Source organism: Rhinolophus ferrumequinum, chromosome 11 (genome assembly GCF_004115265.2).
Source record: "Rhinolophus ferrumequinum isolate MPI-CBG mRhiFer1 chromosome 11, mRhiFer1_v1.p, whole genome shotgun sequence".
NCBI lineage: Eukaryota > Metazoa > Chordata > Mammalia > Chiroptera > Rhinolophidae > Rhinolophus > Rhinolophus ferrumequinum.
Window position 1 is genome coordinate 4,016,006 of NC_046294.1, and position 22,861 is coordinate 4,038,866.

The 22,861-nt window shown below is 52.7% G+C and overlaps 1 protein-coding gene across 1 annotated transcript in view; it reads left to right on the forward strand.

The window, feature by feature from the left end:
- CPT1A (carnitine palmitoyltransferase 1A) overlaps window positions 1-22,861 on the forward strand; it is a 55,416-nt gene continuing 32,555 nt past the window's right edge. Inside the window, exons 1-2 of the mRNA XM_033119948.1 lie at window positions 1-151; window positions 22,484-22,636. Coding sequence (XP_032975839.1) covers window positions 22,496-22,636 — 141 coding nt within the window. The 5' untranslated portion in view covers window positions 1-151; window positions 22,484-22,495. The remainder of the gene's footprint in view (window positions 152-22,483; window positions 22,637-22,861) is intronic.

Below are 22,861 nucleotides of genomic sequence, written 5' to 3' on the forward strand. Positions count from 1 at the left end.
TCCCCGGCGGCCGGCGTCGGGTGCACTCGGCCTCGCGGGCGGCCCTCCCGCCCCTGGTGCCGGATCGCTGCTCGCTCACTCCGCCGCCCTCGCCGCCGTCGCTGCAGCTGCCGCCGCCTCCTCCTGCGCCGCGTCTCAGTCCTCGGACTCGGTAAGGCCTGGCCGAGGCCGCGCGCCTCGGGCAGGGCTGGCGGGCGCCGCCCTACGGGCTGCGGCAGACTCCAGGGCGGGGAGTGCGCGGGGACTGCCGGGGCAGGGACCAGGCGGAGGGTGGGCCGCTGGAGCAAGGGCGCGTAGGGGAACCCCCAGCATCCCCCTCGGACGGCAGGCTCAGTAGAGAACCCGAAACCCGAGCGGGGCAGAGACTCCCCAGTCCCCGCAGTGAATTGGGTCTGGGGGTCCTCCCCGGGGTCGGTCTGCACTCGGGCGGGTCCTTTGCGGCCGTGGGAGGGATGCTTAACCCTCCGGAGTTGGCAAGACTTCTCCAGCCGGGGCCACTTTGGCCACCGGCTCCCTTCCCTGCCCCATTTCAGCCCCATCACCCAGGAGTGTATTGGGTCTGGGGGTCCGCCCGAGGGTCGGTTGACCAGCAGCCGGGTACAAGTGCAGGAGATAAAGGGATGCTTCGTTCTGCGGACTTGGCAGGACGCCTCCGGCCTGGGGCCACTTGGGCCGCAGGCTTTCTTCCCCATCCTCCAAGCACATTCCTCGGAGTGGATTAGGTCTGGAGGTAGGACAGTCCGTTAAGAAGCCAGGGGACGCTCGGACCTCGGAACTCCGAGGGGTGCCGCCCCCCTCCCCGCCCCACTCCCCCGCAGTGCAGCCGTCGGTACACGCCCTTGGCGCGGGTACCCCGGGAGCTGTCTGAGCGCCCGTGGTGGACGGGATAAGGGCGCTGGGCCCGGGTCCCCGCTTGCGAGTGCCCCCACCATTTCCCGTGCCGCGCGAAGAACCCGCCCAAGGTCGCGCGGGACCCCGGAGCTGCCGCGGCGGGAGTGAGGGCCTCACGTGACCAGGCCCGAATGAACCTGGCCTGCCAGCCTGACGCCCGCAGCCCCTAACCCCAACTCCCTCCGTGAGCCCACAGCCAGTTTCTTTCGTTTTGTTCGTGTGGATCAGCGTTTTTATAACGTACATCGGTGGTTGGCTTTCATTAAAGCCAAAGGGAACAAAAATGAGGGCTGATGTTTTTTTGTTTTGTTTTGTTTTGTTTTTTTAAAACACCGAGAGTTAAAAATTCCAAGTAATTAACCAGGTTGAATACAGAATAGACTTGAGTATTCCCAACCCTGGACAGGTTTTTGGTCCCTCTATGCTCCGTGTATTATTAAAATATCCAAGGGCATTTTTTAGCAGGACATTGGTAAGTTACTGAATAAAATGAAAATCAGTTTAACCTTTTGAAATTTGTATTTTGTTACACCATTTTCTTGCATGGGAGTCCGGTTTCTGGTCTATCCAGATATTCAAGCATGTTTGTTTCCTTCTAAACCACAAACCAAATGAATAAAAAATGGCCGAACTCACTGGTCTTTTATTTATGCCAGCATGCATCACCCCCATCACTTTCCAAATTATTTAAGGTGACTCGCAGGGAGTGGCGTAAATATGAGGACACTGATGCGGATAATGCGTGGTTGTGGAGGTGTGGGAGTGTCTGGGACCGCCGTGTCTGATTAGAATTGAATGCCGCATTTAGATGGAGAGTTTGGGGTGGTTCTGCCTCTGTGCGACCCGGGGCTCTTCTCGCTTGCAAACGACCGGTTTCCTTCCAATGTGAAGTGAAGTGGCTAGACCTGCCCTTGCACACTGATCTCCATCTGAACAGCTGTTGGAATCAGACAGAAAACAGGGCCATCTTTAGGAGTGCACCTACTTTGTATCAGAGTGGCAGAAATTGGCATCATGCACAGGCCCAAATAACCTTTCGTGTTTGTACTGAAAACAAGCGGCCTAATCCGGAGGTGAAGGGAAGAAACCTGGCGTCGCTGCCGCCCTTGGCCCCGGTCCGGCCCATTGGTCACCGAGCTGTCAAGCCTGGGCCTCCCGGGAGTCCTGGGGCGAGGGCCTGCGCTTACGTAACCCTGGCCCCGCGTGCCCATTCATAGAAACACCGTTAATTTTTTCCTGGGCATCGCAGCGAGCCCCTTCCGGACGCGCTCCAGGCTCGCGGAGGCGCGGTGCTGCGTTTATGGTGTGGGGTGTCATCCGTCGCACTAAGTTCTTAACTGTCCCCAAGCTTGACCACGCAGGACTGGGCCTTCCGACCAAGAGGCGCTGCGTTTCGCCCGCCGGGGTGGTAGCGCGGGCGACGCACGCCAGCGAGCTCCGGAAGGTCTCTCCGGGCACGGCGGGTGGAACAGGATCTGAGCGCTTGGGGCGCGCCAGGCCGGGGGCGGGGCTCGCGTAACCTTTCCCCTACTTTTCTCAGCCGTCACGTGACTCCTGCGGCTGGGTGGGGGAAGGAGGAGGCGGGGCTCGCCGCGCGTAGTTGCTGGTGGAGCCTTGCAGGACGCGTTCCAAGCGAGCAATTAAAGGCAGCCTGAACTCGAAAGGCGGTGGGAAGGTGGGAGGCGGAAACGCGCGCGGGCTCAGGCCCAGGGCTGGGTATGCACGTTGATAGCAGGGAGCGTTTTTTTTCCTTTGTTGGAAAAAATGTTTAGTCACTCTGCATGGTTACTATTGGCAGGCCAGAGTTCTTTTGTCGGTGGAAGCCAGGAATTGGATTCTGGAAGAATTAGTGCTTTTAAGAATAAAATTGTCGTTAAAGCTAGTATGTTTAAAGTGTGTTTCAGAGATAATCTGTCTCCTACTTGAACGAGGCCTCTACTTTGAGTGGCTTGAGCCAGGCTCAGGTCCTGCGAGGACTTTTCTGTTTCAAAAATAAGAAAGACAAGCACTCGGTGCAAATGGGAGAGTACAGCGCAGAGTTGGCTGCCTCACTCGGGTTCCTTTTCCAGAAGCCACCGCTGTTAAGAGTTTCTCTGATGATTCTAGGGCATGCTTTAGAAAAACACAACTGCTCCTTAACACAAGTAAGGAATGTTTCCTGCTTACTGGTTTTTAATATTTTGTTGCCTTTTGTGAACTTCATCTTCTGCCCTAAGCAAGTAGGTGGACGTTGGGTTCCCAGCAGGCCCTGGACTGAGGCCAACTTGACCTTTGTGGGTAAGGTGACTGGGAGTCTGAGTTCTGCAGAAAGTACACCTTTACTTTTCATTGGTGTGGGTTGTTTTTATGTCCTAGACTGTTCTTGGAAGTTAATAATTGAAAGTTGTGTTGCTGAGTGAGGCCGGCCCGTGGGGGGTGGTAGGGTAGGGTTGATTGCCACCTGGAAGGTTGGGAAATAGGGTGGCTACTGCCCTCCTTCCGAAGGAGTATCAGCTCATTGGACAAAGGAAAAAAGCTTGCCATACTCTCCATGAGGCGGTTCACCCACTCATCCCTGGAACCTGAGGGTCCTCCCGGCTTCTTCCCGGCTGTCTCCTCGGCCCCACCTGTTCCTTCTGCTTCCTGAATGGCCTCCGGGTTTCCATGAGCCAGAGCAGAATATTTGAGCACGCTTTCTTCCCTGGATTGCTGCGGCCTCCTAATGTCGTGGGGTGGGGGAAGTGGGCTGTGGGGCGGTGGGGGGGTAGGTTGGGGGTGGAGGGGTGTCCTTTTGTGCATGGGAAGTTCCTTGGAGGGAAGCAGGGAGCAGAGGAAGCTGTTGGGCCCCTCCTCTCCATGCACCTTGCTCTGCCCTGTGACTGGTCAAGGTCGTGTGGACTGCAGACCAGCCAGCGCATTCCTTCCCATTCGGGTGTCAGTGACCCCTCCTCTCTCCACCAGTCCTGGCTTCCTATGGGGTTTCATGGCTATTGATCCCCAGCATACCCACAGCATTGTGCACTTGGTGTTATGTTGTGTTATGACTCCTTGGAGTAAGCTCTGTGAGGACAGGGACATTGGCGTTCTGAGGGGTCAAATTAGGGGTTAATTCCCCCCCTTTAGAATCCTTTGCCCCTCATTAAAAAAAGTAATGTAGATTTGGATGAAAAGCAAACACAAAATAACCTTGCTTTAAAGAAATTGCCATATGTTCTAACTCAGACTTTGCTTTTTATGAAATAATTTTTCATTTATAAAATTATGCATTTATCACTGATTTTCCCAAGTGTCAGCTTCTGTACTGCCCTTTAAAAAGATTCAATGTGGACAGTTTGGGTTTCTACTTTTACAAGTATACCTTGTTGTACAATGTGAGAGGTACAAATAACGTACGCCAAAAAGAAATCAGCAACACTGCTGAAAGTTAAACGTCCAAGACAACTGGCCAAGGTATCAGACCCTGGCATCCGACCCTGGTGTGGGGGGGGAGGAAGAGGAAGGAAATCCACATTCTTGGAGGACATGTTTGCAGCACCCGTGCCACAGTTGGGAAGGAACAAAGAATGTTTCTGTAGTGAGGTTGGGCTTGTCACTTGCTCTCCTTCAGTTGATACGAGGTGTGGTTATTAGGCATACAGACGCTCCCCAACTTAGGATGGTTTGACCTAATGACTTTTTTACTTTACCGTGACGCAAAAGCAATACGCATTCAGTACAAGCGCAATTTGAATTTTGATCCTTTCCCAGGTAAGTGACACGCATGCGATACTCTCTAATGATGCTGGACAGTGGTGGCGACATTTCCCAAGCGATCACCAGGGACAGTAGCTGACACTTGACAGTGCGCTGTGTGCCAGTGGTTTTTGGGTATTGTGTCCTGGGCCCATTGAAAGTAGGCTGGGCTAAGCTCTGGTATTCCGGGGTAGGTGTATTAAATACATTTTTGACTTATGATATTTTCACTTTATGATGGGTTTATCGGGATGTAACCCCATTGTAAGTCGAGGGACATTTGTACTTTATATGCCAGGAAACAGATCCTGTGAAAGGTGATAACATTGACTCCAGCGGACACACATACAGATGAATAAGTGGCAGAGCTGGAGTTTGAAGCTGGATCTGTGTGCTCTGAAGCCTGTGCCCCCTCCTTTTTCCGGCTGCTTCCCAGACCACTGCAGGCAGAGGGCCAGCTGGGTGTTAGTATCCCCCCCACCCCACCCCCCCGTGCCCACGATGTGGTGCTGAATCAGCCATGTGCAGTTCTGGGTTTCCATTTCCTCTTCTGTGAAGCGGTGCCACCGACCCCTGTCATTGTGTCGCACAGGGATTTTATGAGGATGCAGCAAGAGGCCCGATGTGAGGATACTTCTGAGCGTATGAAATGAATACAGATTCTGGCAAGCAGAGCCATGGCCGCAGGGGGGTTTGACGGACACGGCAGCATTCTGCAGTCCCCAAATTGGAACGTGCGGTTTGACAAGTTCAGTTGCGCTTCTGGCTGCAAAGGTGAAGAAAATGCATGGGAAATACGGCCCCCCCTCCACCGGTGGTTTTAGGAACATTTGTGGGAACAGCATCCTGGTACCAGGAGAGGGTCAGGGGTCTCTTAGGGTGGGTGCATGCCCCTCCCATCAGTCCCTGCTCACGTGGTTGTGCCCATGTGGGCAAGGTGGGTCCTTCTGCATGCCTTCCAGAGAAAACCGGAGTAGATAGAACCAGTAATTGGGACTGCCAAGACAGTCTGTGTTTTCTTTATCAAAATGTGATCTCCAGTGACCTTTCCCCAATTCTTGCAGAGATTGCATTTGTCTGATTCCCCCATACTTGTTGGTGTGGTACAATATAAGGCTTACATTTGAATTTGCTTTATTTTTATGCTACCTGGGGAGGCAGAAGCTATGCTGTTTTTTGAGAGCTGTGGCACAAAGGATAATGATTCAGAATTCCTTGTATAACCTGCCTTGACTTAGCACCTGTAAATGTCAATGGTTTATTATAAGATAATTCACTGCAAGAAATTAGCCATGTGGCCAGTGTAAATAGTGTGACTTTTGAGTGCTGGGTCATGAATTCAAGACACACCCTTTCATAAATGAAAGTTCCTGCCGCTTGTACACGAAGCCCTCCCAGAAACATAAAGTGAGTTGTGAATCTCACAGCCTTGTTCTAAGGGGCCTCCCGTCAGGTTAGGGAAATAACAATTGGGATTTGTACACACGTGAAGGACGACGTGGCTGGAGGAATGCACAGAGTCCGTGTGTGCCCACAGCAAAAGGAGAGGAGCTATTTCTTTGTTTCTTTCTGTTACTGCTAGTTTCTGCCGACAGCTACCTTCTCATCCTGATCAGCAGCAGGAATACTAAGTAGTAAAGAGCACAGGGGGACCTGAGGGAGAGTCATGAACCCTGCGACACATGCAGGTGTCAGGGAAACCCCTGGGCTGGTGATGCCTTTCGGGGACCTTCCTGACACGTTCCTTGAAGTGCTTTGGGTAGCAGTGCTGAGGCCGCCTGGGTGGCACCTTGGTAGTCATACCTGGCAGGGATGGGGTGTCCCCACCTCGGAGCTTGTCCTGGAGGGCAGAACTAGACCAACGGGACCTTCCCAGGCACTGGTCACCAGACCCTCGGAGAAGATGTTGTAGGGGATACTTCTGTGCCCTCCCCTAAAGATGAAACTGCACATTCTCTCCCTGCAGTGTCTTCTCTCAGGGCTGTTTTCCAGGGGTGGTTGGTGGCACGAGTGTCATCCAGCCTCACTCCTTCTCCCTGATGAGGGATACCGGGCTGCGCTAAGCTGTCGCTTCCTGTGGGTAACCTTTTCTCAGAGGATCTCCAGCACAATTCTCGGCCCGCTGAGGCCAGCGTGTCGGCTGGATTTTAATAGAGCGCAGGACCTGCTGCTGTGTGCTTGTGACTTGTGCAATTCCGGCGGGAAGGCGGGAGCACGGGACTAAGGTTTAGCGTTGGCACTGTTGTGTTTGTAGTTACTGTAGTTTTCTTGCTCGATGCAATCACATCGTTTTGGTCACTACAGAGTGACCTAACTTTATGTCTGTTGTAACTTGAGGACTCTTGAGTGGAATGTTTTATGTGAAGTGCTCACCGCTTCACTTGGTAGGTAAGACACAGAGTTTTGGACTTGGACCTGAGTCTGATTCCCGGCTTGGCTGTTTGCTGGCTGTGACCTTGGGCAGCTTTCTTGACAGCCAAGCCTTTGGTCTTCTCTGTAGTAAATGGGATAGCAAGCAATCGTACCCATTTCCTAGGGTTGTAGTGGGAATTAAATGGGCTAATGCAGGTCAAATGCAGATCACACTGTCTGGCATATGCCAAAGAGTTTGGTAGAATTTTTTTTTTAATTAGTTTCAGGTAGAAAGAATATTTCGTGTGTTTATTGTTAATAGCACAAAAGTTAATCTGTACGACTTACCTACGACCTACGTGTGTATCTACTTACCTCTGTCTCTATTAGGTTGGTGCAAAAGTAGTTGCGGTTTAACAGGTTAAAAATCATGGCAAAAACCGCGATTATTTTTGCACCAACGTAATACTCACCCTCCGCTTATGTATCTGTTGATTTTGGAGGCGACGTTGAAAGACTTCTAAGGGCACATAATTTAGTTACTTATTTCAGTTTCTATAAAGACTTTTCTTGGAAGCCAGCTGTCACGTGGCAACTTTTATTGTTTGTTTCACCTTACAGAGGTGATTGCCACATCTCAGTTCCCTGGGCATGTTTTGAAACGTAGCACCGCGCTTTGCATTATGATGACCTTAAACCTCCTTTCCTTAAGTCACTACCTGGTTCAGGACCTGGGGTGGAGGGAGTGACACTCGAGGAGGGCGGCGCGGCCTTTCTGCCGGAGGACCTGGTCTTCTCCTTGGGGAAATGGACCTGTCTTCTGGATCGGCTCTCGATCACATGGCCACTGTTAGGATTTGCAGGCTGCTGACCTCTGAGGTGAAAGGTTTTAGGTTAAAAGGAACTGATTGTGGAAAATGAGGACAAAGTGAGTAACAGATTCGAGGAACCGTACAGACCAGCTGATTGGCCAAGGATCTTGCGGGGAGGCTTTGGGCAAAGTTATTAAAATTAAGGTGCGCTTACGAAAGTTGAGTGAGAATTTGCAGTCTCTCCTCTTCTCCCCCTGCAGGTTGTTCATTTGACCTTCAGTGTTGGAGAAATGTCTGTGAGCCTCATGGTTTGATTCAGACCATCAAGCAAGGATGCGTGTCTTGGAGCAGCTTAAAATTGATATTGGGAGATTAAACGAATAATTTGCGAGTGAGAGTCATTTGCTGGCAAGGGCAGGTGACGTTGCGAAATGTAATGGGTGGAATTCTTGTGCTTTGGGAATGTGGATTCTGTCGACGGAAGTAATGTCCAAACCTGTAGAGAATTTTTATAAGCGTTTAGTTGATTTAAACTGATGACCTGTGCCGGGAAGCAAGATCTCAAATGCTCCTAAGAATAAGGTTTGCAGCTTCTTTTGTGCATTTGACATTCAGGAGGGGACAGAAGGAAGGTTACATGGAGGTGGGAGAAAGCAAGGTGGGGACTGGATTACAAGATTGGGGCCGTGGACCTGTTCACTGTCCCACAGGTCAGAGAGCACTTCTGTCTGGACAGGTGGAGTGCCCACCTGGAGCCACCACCTGTCAGATGTTAACAAGATTACGTGCTCTCTTGAGGGTGGTTACTTACTTCAAAGGTGTGTTAACCTGGATGCACAGAAACAAAGGGACGGGCAGGGCAGCTTAAGGCAAAGGTGAAACTTTCACTAAGGAAGTTGTATACCTGGGGCATGACTATCCACCTGCCCAGGGAAATTTATGACCTGCTCAGGGGAACTTACAATCAGAGCACCCTATGAGGTTACTTTCCATAGAACTCCTTTTTCCATCACACTTCAAAGGCTGGCTCGAGCAGGCCCTGGAAGAGAGGAGCATGCTACCGTGTTTCCCCGAAAATAAGACCTAAGCAGACCACCAGCTCTAATGCGTCTTTTGGAGAAAAAAATTAATATAAGACCCGGTCTTGTATTATAGTATACCTGGTCTTATATAAGACCGGGTGTTATGTTATACCTGGTATTATGTTATGTTATGTTATATGATATAGACTAGGTCTTATATTAGAATAAGACCGGGTCTTATATTAATTTTTGCTCCAAAAGACACGTTAGAGCTGATGGTCCGGCTAGGTCTTATTTTCAGGGAAACACGGTAGGTGTGAAGCAAGGAGAAGACAGAAATGGAAAAAGAACATAAGACATTTCATCTGTGAGTCGGAGTTCGCAGGCCACGGGTCACGGCCAGTGGCCTGGCCGAGGTGACCTGGAGGACGACCTTGAGAAGTTGTAGGGAACAGCCATGGAATAGACCAGAGATGTGGATTTTAAAACTCAGAGCAGAGAAGTGAATTTTTAAAAATTGTGATGAGTAGGTCCTTGTGTTCACCAGGGCGTCTTATTCTGGATTTCAATGTTTTTCTGAGATCGGATTACCATAAGGTGCTTAAGTGCTCTGTGTGGACCTTAGTTAGAGAGTGTCTCCCTCAGTGGCCCTCGTGATTTCTAAAGTGGCATGGTTGCCGGGGAGTTTCTGTGCCTCAGGTGTGTTCCAAGCAAGGTTTGTGCCAGGTGGGGCTCCAGGGGGGCGTTCCACCTGATGAGCCGGAAGTGATCTCTGTACTGCGTGCCCAGCCCATGTTGTACCACAGGGACACATGGCCAGAGGTGGCCCGACCTCAAGAGCAGTCCCCAAGGCCTTCTCAGTCACCCAGCCAGCGTGCGTCCTCAGAAGGTGCTTCTGCCATCACTCCGTTCCCTCCAGGAGTTGCTCACACTGAATGGAGGGCCAGTGACGACAGAGGGGAGGGGTTAAGCTCTCTTTCCTTCTGTCTGTGTGTTCTCTTCTCATTTCTTCTTTGTGACCTGGCTTTTCTCTATCCGCTTTTCTTTTTTTTCCCCCTTCTTCCGCCTCCTCTCCACCCCCACTCCGATTCAAGCCGTTGTTTCTCAGTCCAGTTGTGTAGGACACAGCTCCCTGGCCCATGCTGGTGTTAGGCGCCTTGCGCTCCCCACCAGCTGAGGCCGTCAGTCGCCGGTCGTGGGTCGGCCGCTCACAGCAGCTCACGGCAGCTCTCGCCGGCTGCTGGCTGCGCACACTGGCCACCGGCTGCTCATGGCAGCACATGGTGGCCCATGGCAGCACCCAGCAGTCCACGGCAGCGCAGCAACTCCTGGCAGCCCACAGCAGTTCGTGCCGACCTCCGGCTGCTCACGGCAGCCCCGCTCCAGGGAGAGCTGTTGTTCACAGTCTTACCTGTAGAGGGCGCAGCTCACTGGCCCACGTGGGAATCGAACTGGAGACCTCAGCGTTAGGAGCCTGGCGCTCCAACCACCTGAGCCACCAGGCCAGCCCTCTGTCGCCTTTCTTGCCAGTCAGTGCATGTGTTCTCTCTGGAAGTCCTTCCCCTCCCCCCCAGAACTCGGTGCCCAGGTGCACGCCCTGCCCTGTAGATAGATCCCAACCGTCATGCTGTGTTGCTTTGTCCCCAGGTAAGCCACCTCTCTCCATGCAGGTAGACAGGGGCCCAGGTGGCGATGGGGGTGATGAATACCTGTCAGAACCAGCAGGTGTGGTGCTTGCATCCCACAGGGGAATGAGGAATGTTTGTGCAGGGCTTGGCGGTGTTGCAATAAGAGAAATGGTGGGGCGAGTGTGGGAAAGAGCGAGACTCATTCTCAGTTGACCTGTTTGGCATCAGTGGAGACACGCCTGCAACATCAATCCTTGTGTGCACAGGTAGAAGGTAAAGCCCCAGGCAGGGCCTGTGGGTGCAGAGGAACAGGAAGAGGAACAGTGATCCCAGGTCCGAAGACCCAGGAATGAGGGGGTGAGTGGAGACAGCAGGAGCGGACACATTTTAGCCAGTCTGGGGACCTCCGCCAGCAGGAGGGGGAAGCTGGGCTGACGCCTCCCGGAGACTAACAGTTTAGTTATACACCATATGTGGGACATGGCAGAGCCCCTTGCCAGCCCTGGGAGGCCTGCTCACCTGACCCCAGGGCCCTGCTGTGCCCTTTGCTGCCGTCCTGGAAGGTGGGAAGGATACAGAGGAGAGGCTGTGTAGTGTAGGTGGCTCTGATCCAGACACAGGCCAGCCTGCCAGCTGGCCCCAGGGCCCTTCCTCTCAGCGTGTTGGGGTTCCCAGCTGCGCTGACAGCTATGCCTGGCCTGGGCGGGTATGTCCTGGGACTCCAGGAAGGCTGGCTGAGAAAGGAGAATTGGAGATAGGGCAGTCCCAAGTCAATATGGCAAAATATTAATATTCATTCATTCTAGGAGGGGTACGTCGGTGTTACTGCATTCCTCTGTGTTTACAGAATCTGGTGATATAAAACATGTAAGACAGAAGACAGTCTTGCTGTGTGACACAGGGAGGTTCACGGGGGCTGTGGTGAGGTCCTCGTAATCCCAATTGTCCATGACTTGTGTTAATGGCTTGCTTCCTCCCACCTGGAGCTGGATCCCAGCATTTCTCCCACCCTGTGTCTCACCTGGCTGTGGTTTGTTCACATGGCAGGTGGACTGACCAGCTGTGGGAGGGCAGTCCTAGGTGGCCCAGTGTTGATTCAGCTCCAGGCACTTGCACCAGCGCAGGGAGCCGCTGATGTGATTTACCACAGCCGGTGTCACATCTGGAGGTACAGTGTGGCTTTCTGTTGGCTGGGATGCATCACCCGAAGCAGGTAATGTCCTGCTCGTTCTCACCAGATTTTCAAAGTGACCTGGGAGCCCTCCATCCTTACAGTCCACGGCAGGAGGGAGCAGAGTGAACGGCCTGACCTTTCCTGTGTGTTTCCATTTGAAGGAAAAGGTCCCTAGTTTTAGGGACGTTAGATACCCTCTGGCCCCGTGATCTGTGTGGGGATGGCCTTTCGAGGGATTGCAGTTGTTGAGAAATGATGGCAGTTGTGTCATCAGTTACTCTGGCGGCTATTTCAGGTGACTTGGAGATAGGAGAGGCAGGGCAGTGTGGTGAGGCTGTACCCACACCCACTGGGTGAAAGATAGAAAGGTATGTGCCCTGCTGTCATGCGGGGTCTCTGGTCCCGCTTCCCGCACGAGAACGCAGGATATGGTGAGACCAAAAAGGAACACCCACGGAGCCATAGATAGGGGAGTCGTACCACTGTATTCTCGCTGGCGGCTGGGTTGGATACAGGAAGCAGGAGCCACATAATCAGCAATCCACAGTCCGCTGCTCTGCCAACCAGCCCACCTACCAGCACAGCCTCGGCAGTTATATCAGTGGCTAATGGCTAACTGGTAACAGCTGATGGCCAACTAGTCACAGCTGATGGCCATCTGCTACCCGAGCCAGCACCTTTCCATGCGAGGCCGAGAGCCTGGAAACTGCTCTCTGGGGCTCTGTCCCCACAATCCACCCCTACAGGGTCTCGCCTCACAATTTACCGGACAAGCATCTTCCACGAGGGGCCCTGTGCCTTGTTAGCCTATAGGCACCTACAGATGAAAAGAAACAGCAGTCTTAGGAACCAACAATGGCAAAATCCCTTCCATCTGGGAGGATACACGCCAGCTTTTTGTCCTGGAAAAGGAGGGTCGCTGCCACTGGCACCTTTCCCGGTTTGTGGTGCCAGACCTTTATGGCAGTGCTTGGGGTCCCTTGCATAGTTTCAACATGTAACAGAACAGGGGACCCCATAATAGGCCATAGTGAGAGCACATAGGTTCCCCGCAAAATCTTCCTGGCATTGGGACCTCTGCGTACTACAGTCACTTGTGGTGGCCACTCGGCCACCACCCCTGGCATCACTTGCAAATCGTGAGTCAAACCAGCCTCCCATGGGGCTATCAAGCCCAACCACCGACAGTGGGGGCTTTTGACCCATCAGGGCCAAGTCCATTGCTGCCGTTCCCCTGCTTTCAAGCATGTGGGTGCTGGCAGCCACATGTTTCCGTTTCTGCCATAGCCTGGCTTTAACAGAGTCTCACTTGTGGTAACTTGTAATTGAATGGGAGCGGCCGTTCGATGAAGTAGAGCTACTACTACCTAGAGGGTCTACTGGTGTGGACCCTCCCTTCCGTGGTCTCTCATTCAGGATTCTCAAGACATCCCAGCCACGAGGCCCAGTCACGCATCGTGGGAGGGTGTTTTGACACCCGGAGGCCTTGCTTCAAAAGGCCGTTGTAGCGTTCAATCATGCCAACTGATTGTGGATTGTACGGGGTATGAAACAACCATTGTACATCCATCCTGGCAGCCCAGCGCTGAACTTCTTGCCCCGTAAAATGAGTACCCCTGTCACTTTCAATGACTTGGGGGCGCCCATAGAGGGCTGCGCTGTGTAAGAGCCACCACTGTATGCCACTGATCCTCAGCCGGACACGGCCAAGCAAACATCAACCCCACAGCAGTGTCTACTGCTGTGAATGCATACATCGCATTGCGGGCCTTAGGCAGGGGTCCAATGTAATCCACTTGCCAGCGAGTGAGGGGCACCCTCCCTCGCGTAATCTGCTGTGTCTCCCAGGGGAGCCTCCGCCTTTGGGGGCTGTCCTGGGCACAGACGGCACAGTCATAGCAGGCATCTGCTATCTCCTGCCATTTCAAAGGCAGACCCCAGCGTCTGCTAACCTGCCACATGGCTTGGCTTCCGGCGTGCTGCAATTTCCTATGCAGCCAATGGGCCACATCAGTGGCAGGAGCCCCTTCTAACCATCGGACCCGTGCTAGGGCATCTGCTTCATCATTACCTGGGGACACTAAGGGGGAGTGACCTGTAACATGCATTAGGGTCACCTCCTTTCTCTGCCCTAGGTCCCAGAGCCCTGCCACATGGCTTGACCCCACAGTGGACGGTGTCCTACCAACCAGTTTTGGTGTTTCCATGTAGGGAGCCACAACGTTAGGCCCCGGAACACCGCCCAGCTGTTAGTACAAATAACTAGGGGCCCAGGCTCGTGGCTGATTATCATCCACACAGCCTGTAGCTCAGCCCACTGGCTACTCTGGCCCGTCCCAGTATCAAACCAAATGGTGTCTGTTTTGGGCTGCACACCAATAGCCATCCAAACGGCTGCAGCTCCCCGGCTAGGACCATCGGTATACCAGGCATCCTCAGGTACTGGGGTGTGGGGACAGAGCCAGGAGTGCCGTTTTCAGGCTCTCGGCCTCACGTTGTAAGGTGCTGGCTCAGGTAGTAAATGGCCATCAACTGTGATTGGATGGCCATCAGCTGTGGCTAGTTGGCCGTCAGCTGTAACCAGTGAGCCATTGGCCACTAATATAACTGCCGTGGCTACGCTAGCAGCAAATGGGGGCTAGCAAGAAGATGGTGGCTAAGTTAGCAAGAGCGGATTGCAGTTAGTACGGCGGATTGCAGCTAACAAGTGAGGCTGGCTGGCAGAGAGAAGTGGACGGCAGGTTGTGGATAGTGTGGCTCCTGCTTTCTGTGTCTCCAACGCAGCCGCCAGCGAGAATATGGTGGTATGACTCCCCTATCTATGGCTCTGTGGGTGTTCCTTTTTGGCCTCACCAGGCATTTGTCACTCCTGCGTTCTTATGTGGGGAGCGGGAGATGAGACCCTGCGTGCCACCCCGCGTGACACATGGCGCAGCGAGCCCGGTCTCCTGCGTGACATGGGGGGGGCTCCAAGTCCTCCCCTCTAGGCAGAGCGCTTGGCTCAGCCTGGGCTACAAACTCCAAGGCCCCAGGACCTGTTGTAGCTCTGTGCTCAAAGGGCTTGAACTAAAGGTGCCATGTTGCTCCAAGTAGACACCCCATTTGGAGAGGGTGGTGATCTGTGCCACCCCCGGTTTGGGTCCCTGGGTCCATGTACGGACCCACCCCTGGACGGGATAGGTTGTGCGAACCAACACCCGTGCCATTCCTGTGATGGCTTCTGTGGCCACTAGGGCTGCATACACAGCGGCCAGCTGTTTCTCTATTAGAGAGTAGCGGACTTCTGCTCCTTTCCACAGTTGGGACCAAAATCCCACTGGTGACCGGAGACGCTCCTGCCGTTGCCAGAGGCCCCATCCGTACCCCTGTTGGATTACGTGAACATCAAGTTCAAACAAGCGGCCAGGGTCCACTACTTGCAGAGCCTGTGCCTGCTGCACTGTCCGTTTTGTGGCAACAAAGGCTTGCTCTACAGCCTCTGTCCAATCCCATGAGGCCCCCTCTTTTATCATGTTATACAAGGGCCTTGCCATTTGTGTTGAAAGGAGTACAAACGCCCGCCAATACCCCAGCAGACCCATATACGTCTGCAGTTGGGAGACCTTGGTTGGCGGGGAAATGATTGTATCTTATCAGTAATCGTCTCAGGTATGACCTTTGTCTTACCCGACCACACAACACCCAAACACTTGACAGATAACCCAGGGCCTTGGATCTTTTCCGGGTTCACTGCCCAGCCACGTGACTTCAGGTGGCGGAGAAGAGAGGGAGCTGCTTGCTCTAAATCTGAAAGAGAATCAGATGTTAGGAAAATATCATCAACATAATGAAACAAGGCCACAGAGGATGGGAGATCCCACTGTGCCAAATCCTGGGCCACAAGCCCATGGCAGATGGTGGGGCTGTGCAAGTATGCTTGCAGAAGGACTTGAAAAGTCCACTGCCACCCATCCCAAGTAAAAGCAAACTGCTCTTGACACTCGGTGCAATGTCAATGGAGGAAAAAGCATTGGCCAAGTCCACAACATAGTGATATGTCCCCAGGCGGACAGTCAGACGATCCATCAAATCGTGTATTGAAGGCACTGCAACGTGCAAGGGTAGTGTCACCTTATTTAACTCTCTGTAGTCCACAGTCATTCGCCAGGTCCCATCTGGCTTCTTGACAGGCCATACTGGGGAGTTAAAGGGACTGTGCGTTGGCCTCACAATATGTGCCTTCTCCAATTCCAATATTGTTCGACCAATCTCCTCCTGCCCTCCTGGGAGGCGGTACTGTCGCACTGTAACCACGCGCCGGGGCTGTGGCCCTTGAGGACGGTGGCGAGCATACCCGTGTGTCACCGCTTTCACCACCCGGATCCGGAGACGGAACTCTCCTACCGTCGTCTGTAAGCTGAGGCCATGTAGCACGTCCACCCCTAGAACATACTCCGGAACGGGGTAGACATAAACCTTGTAGGTACGAGGGGGAAGCCTTCCTATACCCAGTGGTGAGGAAACAGCTTTCACAGTCACAGTCTTTCCCCCATAGCCATCAATGCAGATTGCTGGTCCAGGGAACAGTTCTGGGTTCCCGTAAATGAGACTACAGTCCGCGCCAGTGTCCACTAGGGCCAAAGCCCTCTGCACATTAGAAGGGGACCAGTGTATGGACAGTTCCACATGGGCCCTCCAGTCCCTGCTCGTCCCTTCTGATCGGGTACCTTGGGCGCCCCCTAATCAAGCTGAAAGGAGTGGGCCTCAAGCGGCCACATGAAGTCCTGGAGGGACACGGATCACGCTTTCCCAGACTTCGCCTTTAGGCTTCGCTAGAATTACTGTTCGGATGCAGCTGTTTCCAAAGTTCCAACAAGAGTGCATTGGGTTGTCGGTCTGTTTTTTCCTGATCAACCCCTGCTGCCACGAGATCATGCTGCCACTTCTGTGCGTGTGTTAATCTCTGAGTCCCGTGACCTTGTCCCCCCTAACATTTGATTTGGGCTTCCAGGTCTTAACTTCTCAGACCTCTTGTCTTAACTTCCTTTGCTGCTGGCTTTCAACATCCCCCAGGGTGGCCATGGCAGTTGTAACTTCATGGATCCGCCGCCCCACATAGGGCGTAAGAATGGCAACCAAGGATCCAGAAGCACTTGCAGGGGCAGTGTCCAAAACCAGATCTCTCGTGCTGGTTGTAAAATGCTCATCATCCGGCCTTCGCATATTAGGGTTGAACATAGCGTGTCTCATACCCATTTCACGGATGATTTGAGTAAGTTCAGTATATGACTGCCATTTACTTACAGTGGCTGGCAGCTCGCCAGCCTCTCCCCATGCTGTGCATACTGTTCCCTCATCCCATAAACGTAGTAGCCAATCCGAGACTGGCTCCCCAGGGCGCTGTCTGTACCGCCTCCCCAGCTCCTGCAACTCAGTGGGATTGTAAGGGGTGTAGGTTGTGAACTCAGTCACTGCTGGGTTACCCAACCCCCCCGGAGCCCAAAGGTTGCTCTTGCTTTACCTTTTGCCACACGGTGGGCCGGGCTTGGGGGTTGGCAGCTCCACTGTCTCCACTCGCTTTCTCCACCTCTGCCTCAGCGTCTCCACTGTGGGGCTCATCCTCTAACAGCAGACCCGAGCTTCCAGCACCTCCCATCAGGACACCTGGTCCTGCACCTGGGCTGTTTCAGCAAGAGCTTCCTCTGAGTTAAGCTGCAACGCAGTGAGAACCTCCTCCAACTGGTGGTCCCGAGCGTCCAGTGCCTCCCACTGGGGCTGCTGGTCCCGCACCTGGGCTGTTTCATTAAGCGCGTCTTCGGTGTTACGACTCAACGTGGTAAAGAACATCCAGCCCATGCAGCTGGCTGTACCCTTCACCTTCTCTGGCAACTGCTTAGCCAGAACCTGCAGGGCCCTCTCCACGCTGGCCGGAGAGCCATCCATCTCCTCCCACCCCTTCTCAGCAGTCCAACTCCTGAGAACAGCAGCCACCGCGCACGACACACTGTGTGGGGGCCACCTGTCCTGCTGCCCAGAGTCAGACACCATTCCTACCTGGCTGGAATCCTGCTCACCGCGCCAGACATCCAATTGGGTGGAGGGCTCGGTGTAAGATGCCCACAACTCTAGGAGCCCATGGCAGCAGCGGACCACCAAAAGGAAGGTGATGCCCGCCATGGCCAATAGGGCAGCGTGCCATCCGGAGGCTCGAGAGGACCACCAGTCCTCACGGGCTTCCCGAGACAGTGTTCACACGCACAAACTGTTCCACCATCCTTCGGAGAGTTTTAGCTGGTACCATACCCTGCTCGCTGAGCCATGTGTCATGCAGGGCCCCTGGTCCCGCTCCCCGCACAAGAACGCAGGATATGGTGAGGCCAGAAAGGAACACCCACGGAGCCATAGATAGGGGGTTCATACCACTATAGTCTCGCTGGCGGCTGGGTTGCAGACACCGGAGCCACGTGATCCGCAATCTGCCATCCACTTCTCTGCCAACCAACCAACCTACCAGAGTAGCCACGGCAGTTACATCAGTGGCTAGTGGCTAACTGGTTACAGCTGATGGCCAACTAGTCACAGTGGATGGCCATCTACTACCCGAGCCAGCACCTTTCCACGTGAGGCCGAGAACCTGGAAACTGCTCTCTGGGACTCTTTCCCCACACCTGCGGCCGATGCAGAGGTGGCAGTCTCTGCAAGGGTGCTGGGGGGCAGGGGACACAGTGATCCGCCAGGCAGCCTCATGCTTCCTCTGTTGTGAAAGCAGGTGTAGTTGGGTGGGTCAAACAGGTATTTCTGTGTTGTGGATGCTGTGGACAGGTGTTTTATTTCATCAAACATATTTTAAGAAATTACTAGAGAAGATCACAAACACAAGACGAGAGACTAGCATAACAGACCCCCATATGGCCACCAGTGTCACCAGTTCTTACATGCAGCCAGTTCGTAACCTGGGTCCGTCCATGCCCCCCACCCCCAACGATTTTGAAGCAAATCCCAGATACGATACAAGATAAAAGTGCATTGGTAAATATTTCAGTATGTAATGCGAAAAGTTAGCTACAGTGTGCACGTGACTACAATATTGAAAACACCTGAAACTGTTTAACAGTCATTCCTCAATACCACAAGGTAGCGGTTGTCGGAAGTTTCCCTTAGTGTGAATGGAGCATTAGGGTGGACACATGAGGGGACAAAGGACGAGTGGCACATCCACCTGCCTGCCTACCTGAATTATATGTTTGAGGAGGATTTACGTGCATACATGTTAAACAAACGCCACTGCAATTTCATGAGGCAGTGGTGGTGGTGTTTTAAATAACAACTTTGTCGCAGTGTAATTCACCTCCATACAATCCACCCATCGAAAGCAAGTACGTGCACACATCTCCACGTTCAGTTTTGGGTCATTTTCATCACCCCAAAAAGAAACCCTCCTGTTCTTAGCCATCACCTGCTCCCCCAACCCCCATCCCTTCCAGCCCTAGGCGACCACTACTATACTTTCTATCTCTGTTGGATTTGCCTGTTCTAGGCATTTTGCATACACTACGTGGGTTTTTGTATCTGGCTTCTTTCACTTAAGCATAATGTTTTCAGTGCTTTGTTCTGTTTTATGGCCAAATAACTGTCTGTTATGTGGATGGACTGCATTTTGTTTGCCCATTCATCAGTGAAAGGACATTTGGGTTTTACCACTTTTTGGTTATCATGAGTAATGACGGCGTGGACATCCGTGTATGCGTTTTTATATGTTTTTGTGTGGGTGTGTTTACTTTTCTCCTGGGCATATGCCTAGGGGTGGAATTGCTGGGTCACATGGTAACTCTGTGTTTAACCTTCTGGGAACCCGCCGGGCTGTTGTCCAAAGCAGGCATGAGGGTTCCCAGGCTCGTCACCTCCTTCCTCGCCAGCACCTGTCAGCCGTCTTTTTGGTTATAGCCATCCTGGTCTGGGGTGACAGTGGCATTCTGCTGTGGTTTTGATTTGCATTTCCCTGGTGGCTGCTGGAGGCGGTATTCCAATTATAAATGTTTTTAAGGACCCACGAGGCTGTGGGTACCAGGACGGAGGGTGGAATTTCCACTCATTCGATTCGCGAAGGGAGCTTTCCAAGCCCCTGTTGGTGGGCGGTTCACCAATTCCCGCTTACGGCTCAGGGCAGCCATCCTGCAAAACGAGAGAAACAGATTGTCCATTTTGGGGTAGTCAGGACACTTACGTGTGGTTTTTAGTCTGAACCAATCAAAGCAAGAAAATCCTTAGTTCATTTCAGAGAGTTCGGACAAGGCCATTGGAAGGAGACTGCAAATGTTCTCAGTCTGCCTGCCTCTCCCCAGCGGAGGTTCGATTCCTGAGCAAACGTCCCTACGTGTCTTTGGACAGAATTGGCAACAAACACCATATTTAATCTACGCCATGAGTGACCCTTTCGTGATCTATGTAAAGCCCTTGAGAGATCTCATACATCATTGCAAGGGTAGCCAGACACATAATTTTATTTGCCGAAGTGCATGCTGTGCAGAATCTTGCCTCTCCCGCCCCACTGAAGGCCTTGATGGAGGTGGGGGGCTGAGTTAGCCTGGGAGAATCTTAGAGCCACTTCCCTACTTTTGGAGAAATAGATCCAAGCTATTGGTTTGGGTGCCCTCGTCAACATTCTGAAAGTACCGTGTTTCCCCCAAAATAAGACCTAGCCGGACAGTCAGCTCTAATGTGTCTTTTGGAGCAAAAATTAATATAAGACCAGGTCTTATATAACATAACATAACATAATATAATATAATATAATATATAATATAATACTGGGTCTTATATTAATTTTTGTTCCAAAAGACGCATTAGAGCCGATTGTCTGGCTAGGTCTTATTTTCCGGGAAACACGGCATCTGTAACACATTTGCTTAGAGAGATTGCTGCTTTCAAGAATGGGATCCATTCCTTCAAACTTGCCCAGCCCATGGCAGCTTGCTCCATGCCTGCTAAATAGTATGTGAACATTCTGGAATGGTTACAGATTGCACTAAGCTAAGGTTATACCGCTTTTTTTCAAGAATCATCCGAGCGGAGCTCTCAGGTTCTGTGTGTTGCTGTTTCCCAAGTGTGCCCTTCCCAACCTCTCCTCTGCCTGGTGACATCACATGTGGGGGGTCCACGTGAGAATTCTCTGCTCCAAGCCCGTCCTCCCACACGGAGACTCCCTCTTATGTCCGGGAATGGCTCTGCTGAGCGGGTGGTATAAACCGGAAGCCCCAGAGTGCCTCTTACACCTGTCTGGAGTGGCCGTCCTCCCCGACCCCACTGTCCCCACTTAGGACCACTCTCTCGGGACACGGCCTCAGATTCTTCCTGGTCTTGCTTCCTCGTCTCACCCAAGCTCTATGTGGCAGCCAGGGTGGTCTTTAGAACAGAACAGGAACAGACACCCTGCCTTAAGGCCCGAGATGCCTTTCCATAGCCCTTAGTGCAAAACCCAGCGCCTCGTGGCCGCCTCTGGGCCATCCTTTCTGAAGTCAGCTGTAGCCGCCCTGCTCTTGACTCCATCCGTCTTTTCCTTAGCCCCAGCCACTCTGCCCTTGCCGTCTGCCTCGAGTCCTTGCACAGGTCTGACTTTCGGCCAGAAAGGCCTGCCCTCCTGGGCATCAGTGTCCCCTGGTAGGTCCCCTCTTCTTTCTGCCTCCTTGTCTGAGCTGAGGGAAGGCAGGGGGACCTTTTCTGCCAACATCTCTATCCCATCATGGCTGGCACATAGGAGGCTGTCAGCAAATACTTTTTTGTTCATTTGCATGAACAAATGAATGAAAGTTGGTTGCCTTTCGAGGGCCTGCAAATGGATTCGTTTGTTCTGACTGAAGACTAGGCTAGTCTGACTTCTGTAACTGGGTGTCTGTTTCTTGTGATAGGTCCTACGTCTACACTGAGTGGGCGTACATGGGGGAAAACAGGAAAAATTGCGTGTGATGAGAAAACACACATGTGCAAGTTCAGATTTTTATTATGGCTCTTGTGAGTTTTTTTCCCTCTCTTAGCCACCTTTTTATCCATGTGGCGCTCTGTACAAATGGGTTAGGAAGAGAAGGTGCCTTCAGAAGATGGCAGAGGGGCCGTTGGGAGTGAGGGGAAGCCCTGAGGGAAGAGGTGGCTGTGTCAGGAGGCAGCCAGGCAAGAAGACAGGAGCAAGGATAACAGGAAACAAAGGACAAACTGTGGGTCCTGAGGACGCTGGAATGAAATGTACTTTCCATTGCTGGGGGGGGGGGGTGTGGGGCGGAGCTAGCCCAGGGCGCTGGGCTTGGGGAGGGTAGGTGCTCCAGGGATGCCCCACCCCTTGTGTTGAGTTTGATTCCAGTCCCTGCCTCAGAGGAGGAAGGCCCAGCTCCATCCTGAGGACTCTGTGCCTGGTTTTTAGAGTCTCCGATGGTGCCTAAAATGGTTTTTCAAGACACCAACCACACATTTGCATTTGGTGTCAGTCTGTTTCTATCTGAAGGATTCAGGACCCTGTGGATTCATGTGTGGCCTCCATGTGACTGCTGGCAGGAATGGGATTTGCCTTGGCAAGTTGCTAAACAGCCCCCAGCTTCCTGTGTCAGCTGGGCATGGCCTGGGGGGATGGCCAGGGCCAGGGGTCAGAGGGCAAGGCTTTCCACGGGCCTGGGGCCTGGAGGCCAGGCCGGAGGTGAGGGCTTTCACTCCTGGACTCCCGCTGATGACCCAGGGCCTCTGATTGTCCGTATAGTATAGTGCTGGACAGGGTGATGGGGGATCGCAGAATTGGATCTGTTAAGGACAAATGTTTGAATCTGTCAACTGGGGTGGAAAAACTTAAATTCGGAACGAATCACACTTCTAACAAGGGCAACTACTCTGTAAAATGTTGCACGGTGTTACATGGTCCTCTTCTCTGTCCAGGAGGCCGTAAAGATGGCAGAAGCTCACCAAGCCGTGGCTTTCCAGTTCACAGTTACCCCGGACGGGATCGACCTGCGGCTGAGCCACGAGGCCCTCAAGCAGATCTACCTGTCTGGACTTCATTCCTGGAAAAAGAAGTTTATCAGATTCAAGGTTCTCAGAAACTCGTTTAAATCTGTACAGTAGTCACTTTGACACCGAGAACTGTTTGCTGGGTGCTTTTCAAGCATAAGTATTTCAGAGTGGTAATCAGCACATCCTTTCTCTTTCCATGGTACTTAAGTCTTAGGAAACACTTTCCTATGTGGCTCGCTGAGTTCCTAAAGAAATTCCGAAAGGAAAGTAGGGCGAGTCATTACCTTGTCAAGCAGGTGAGGA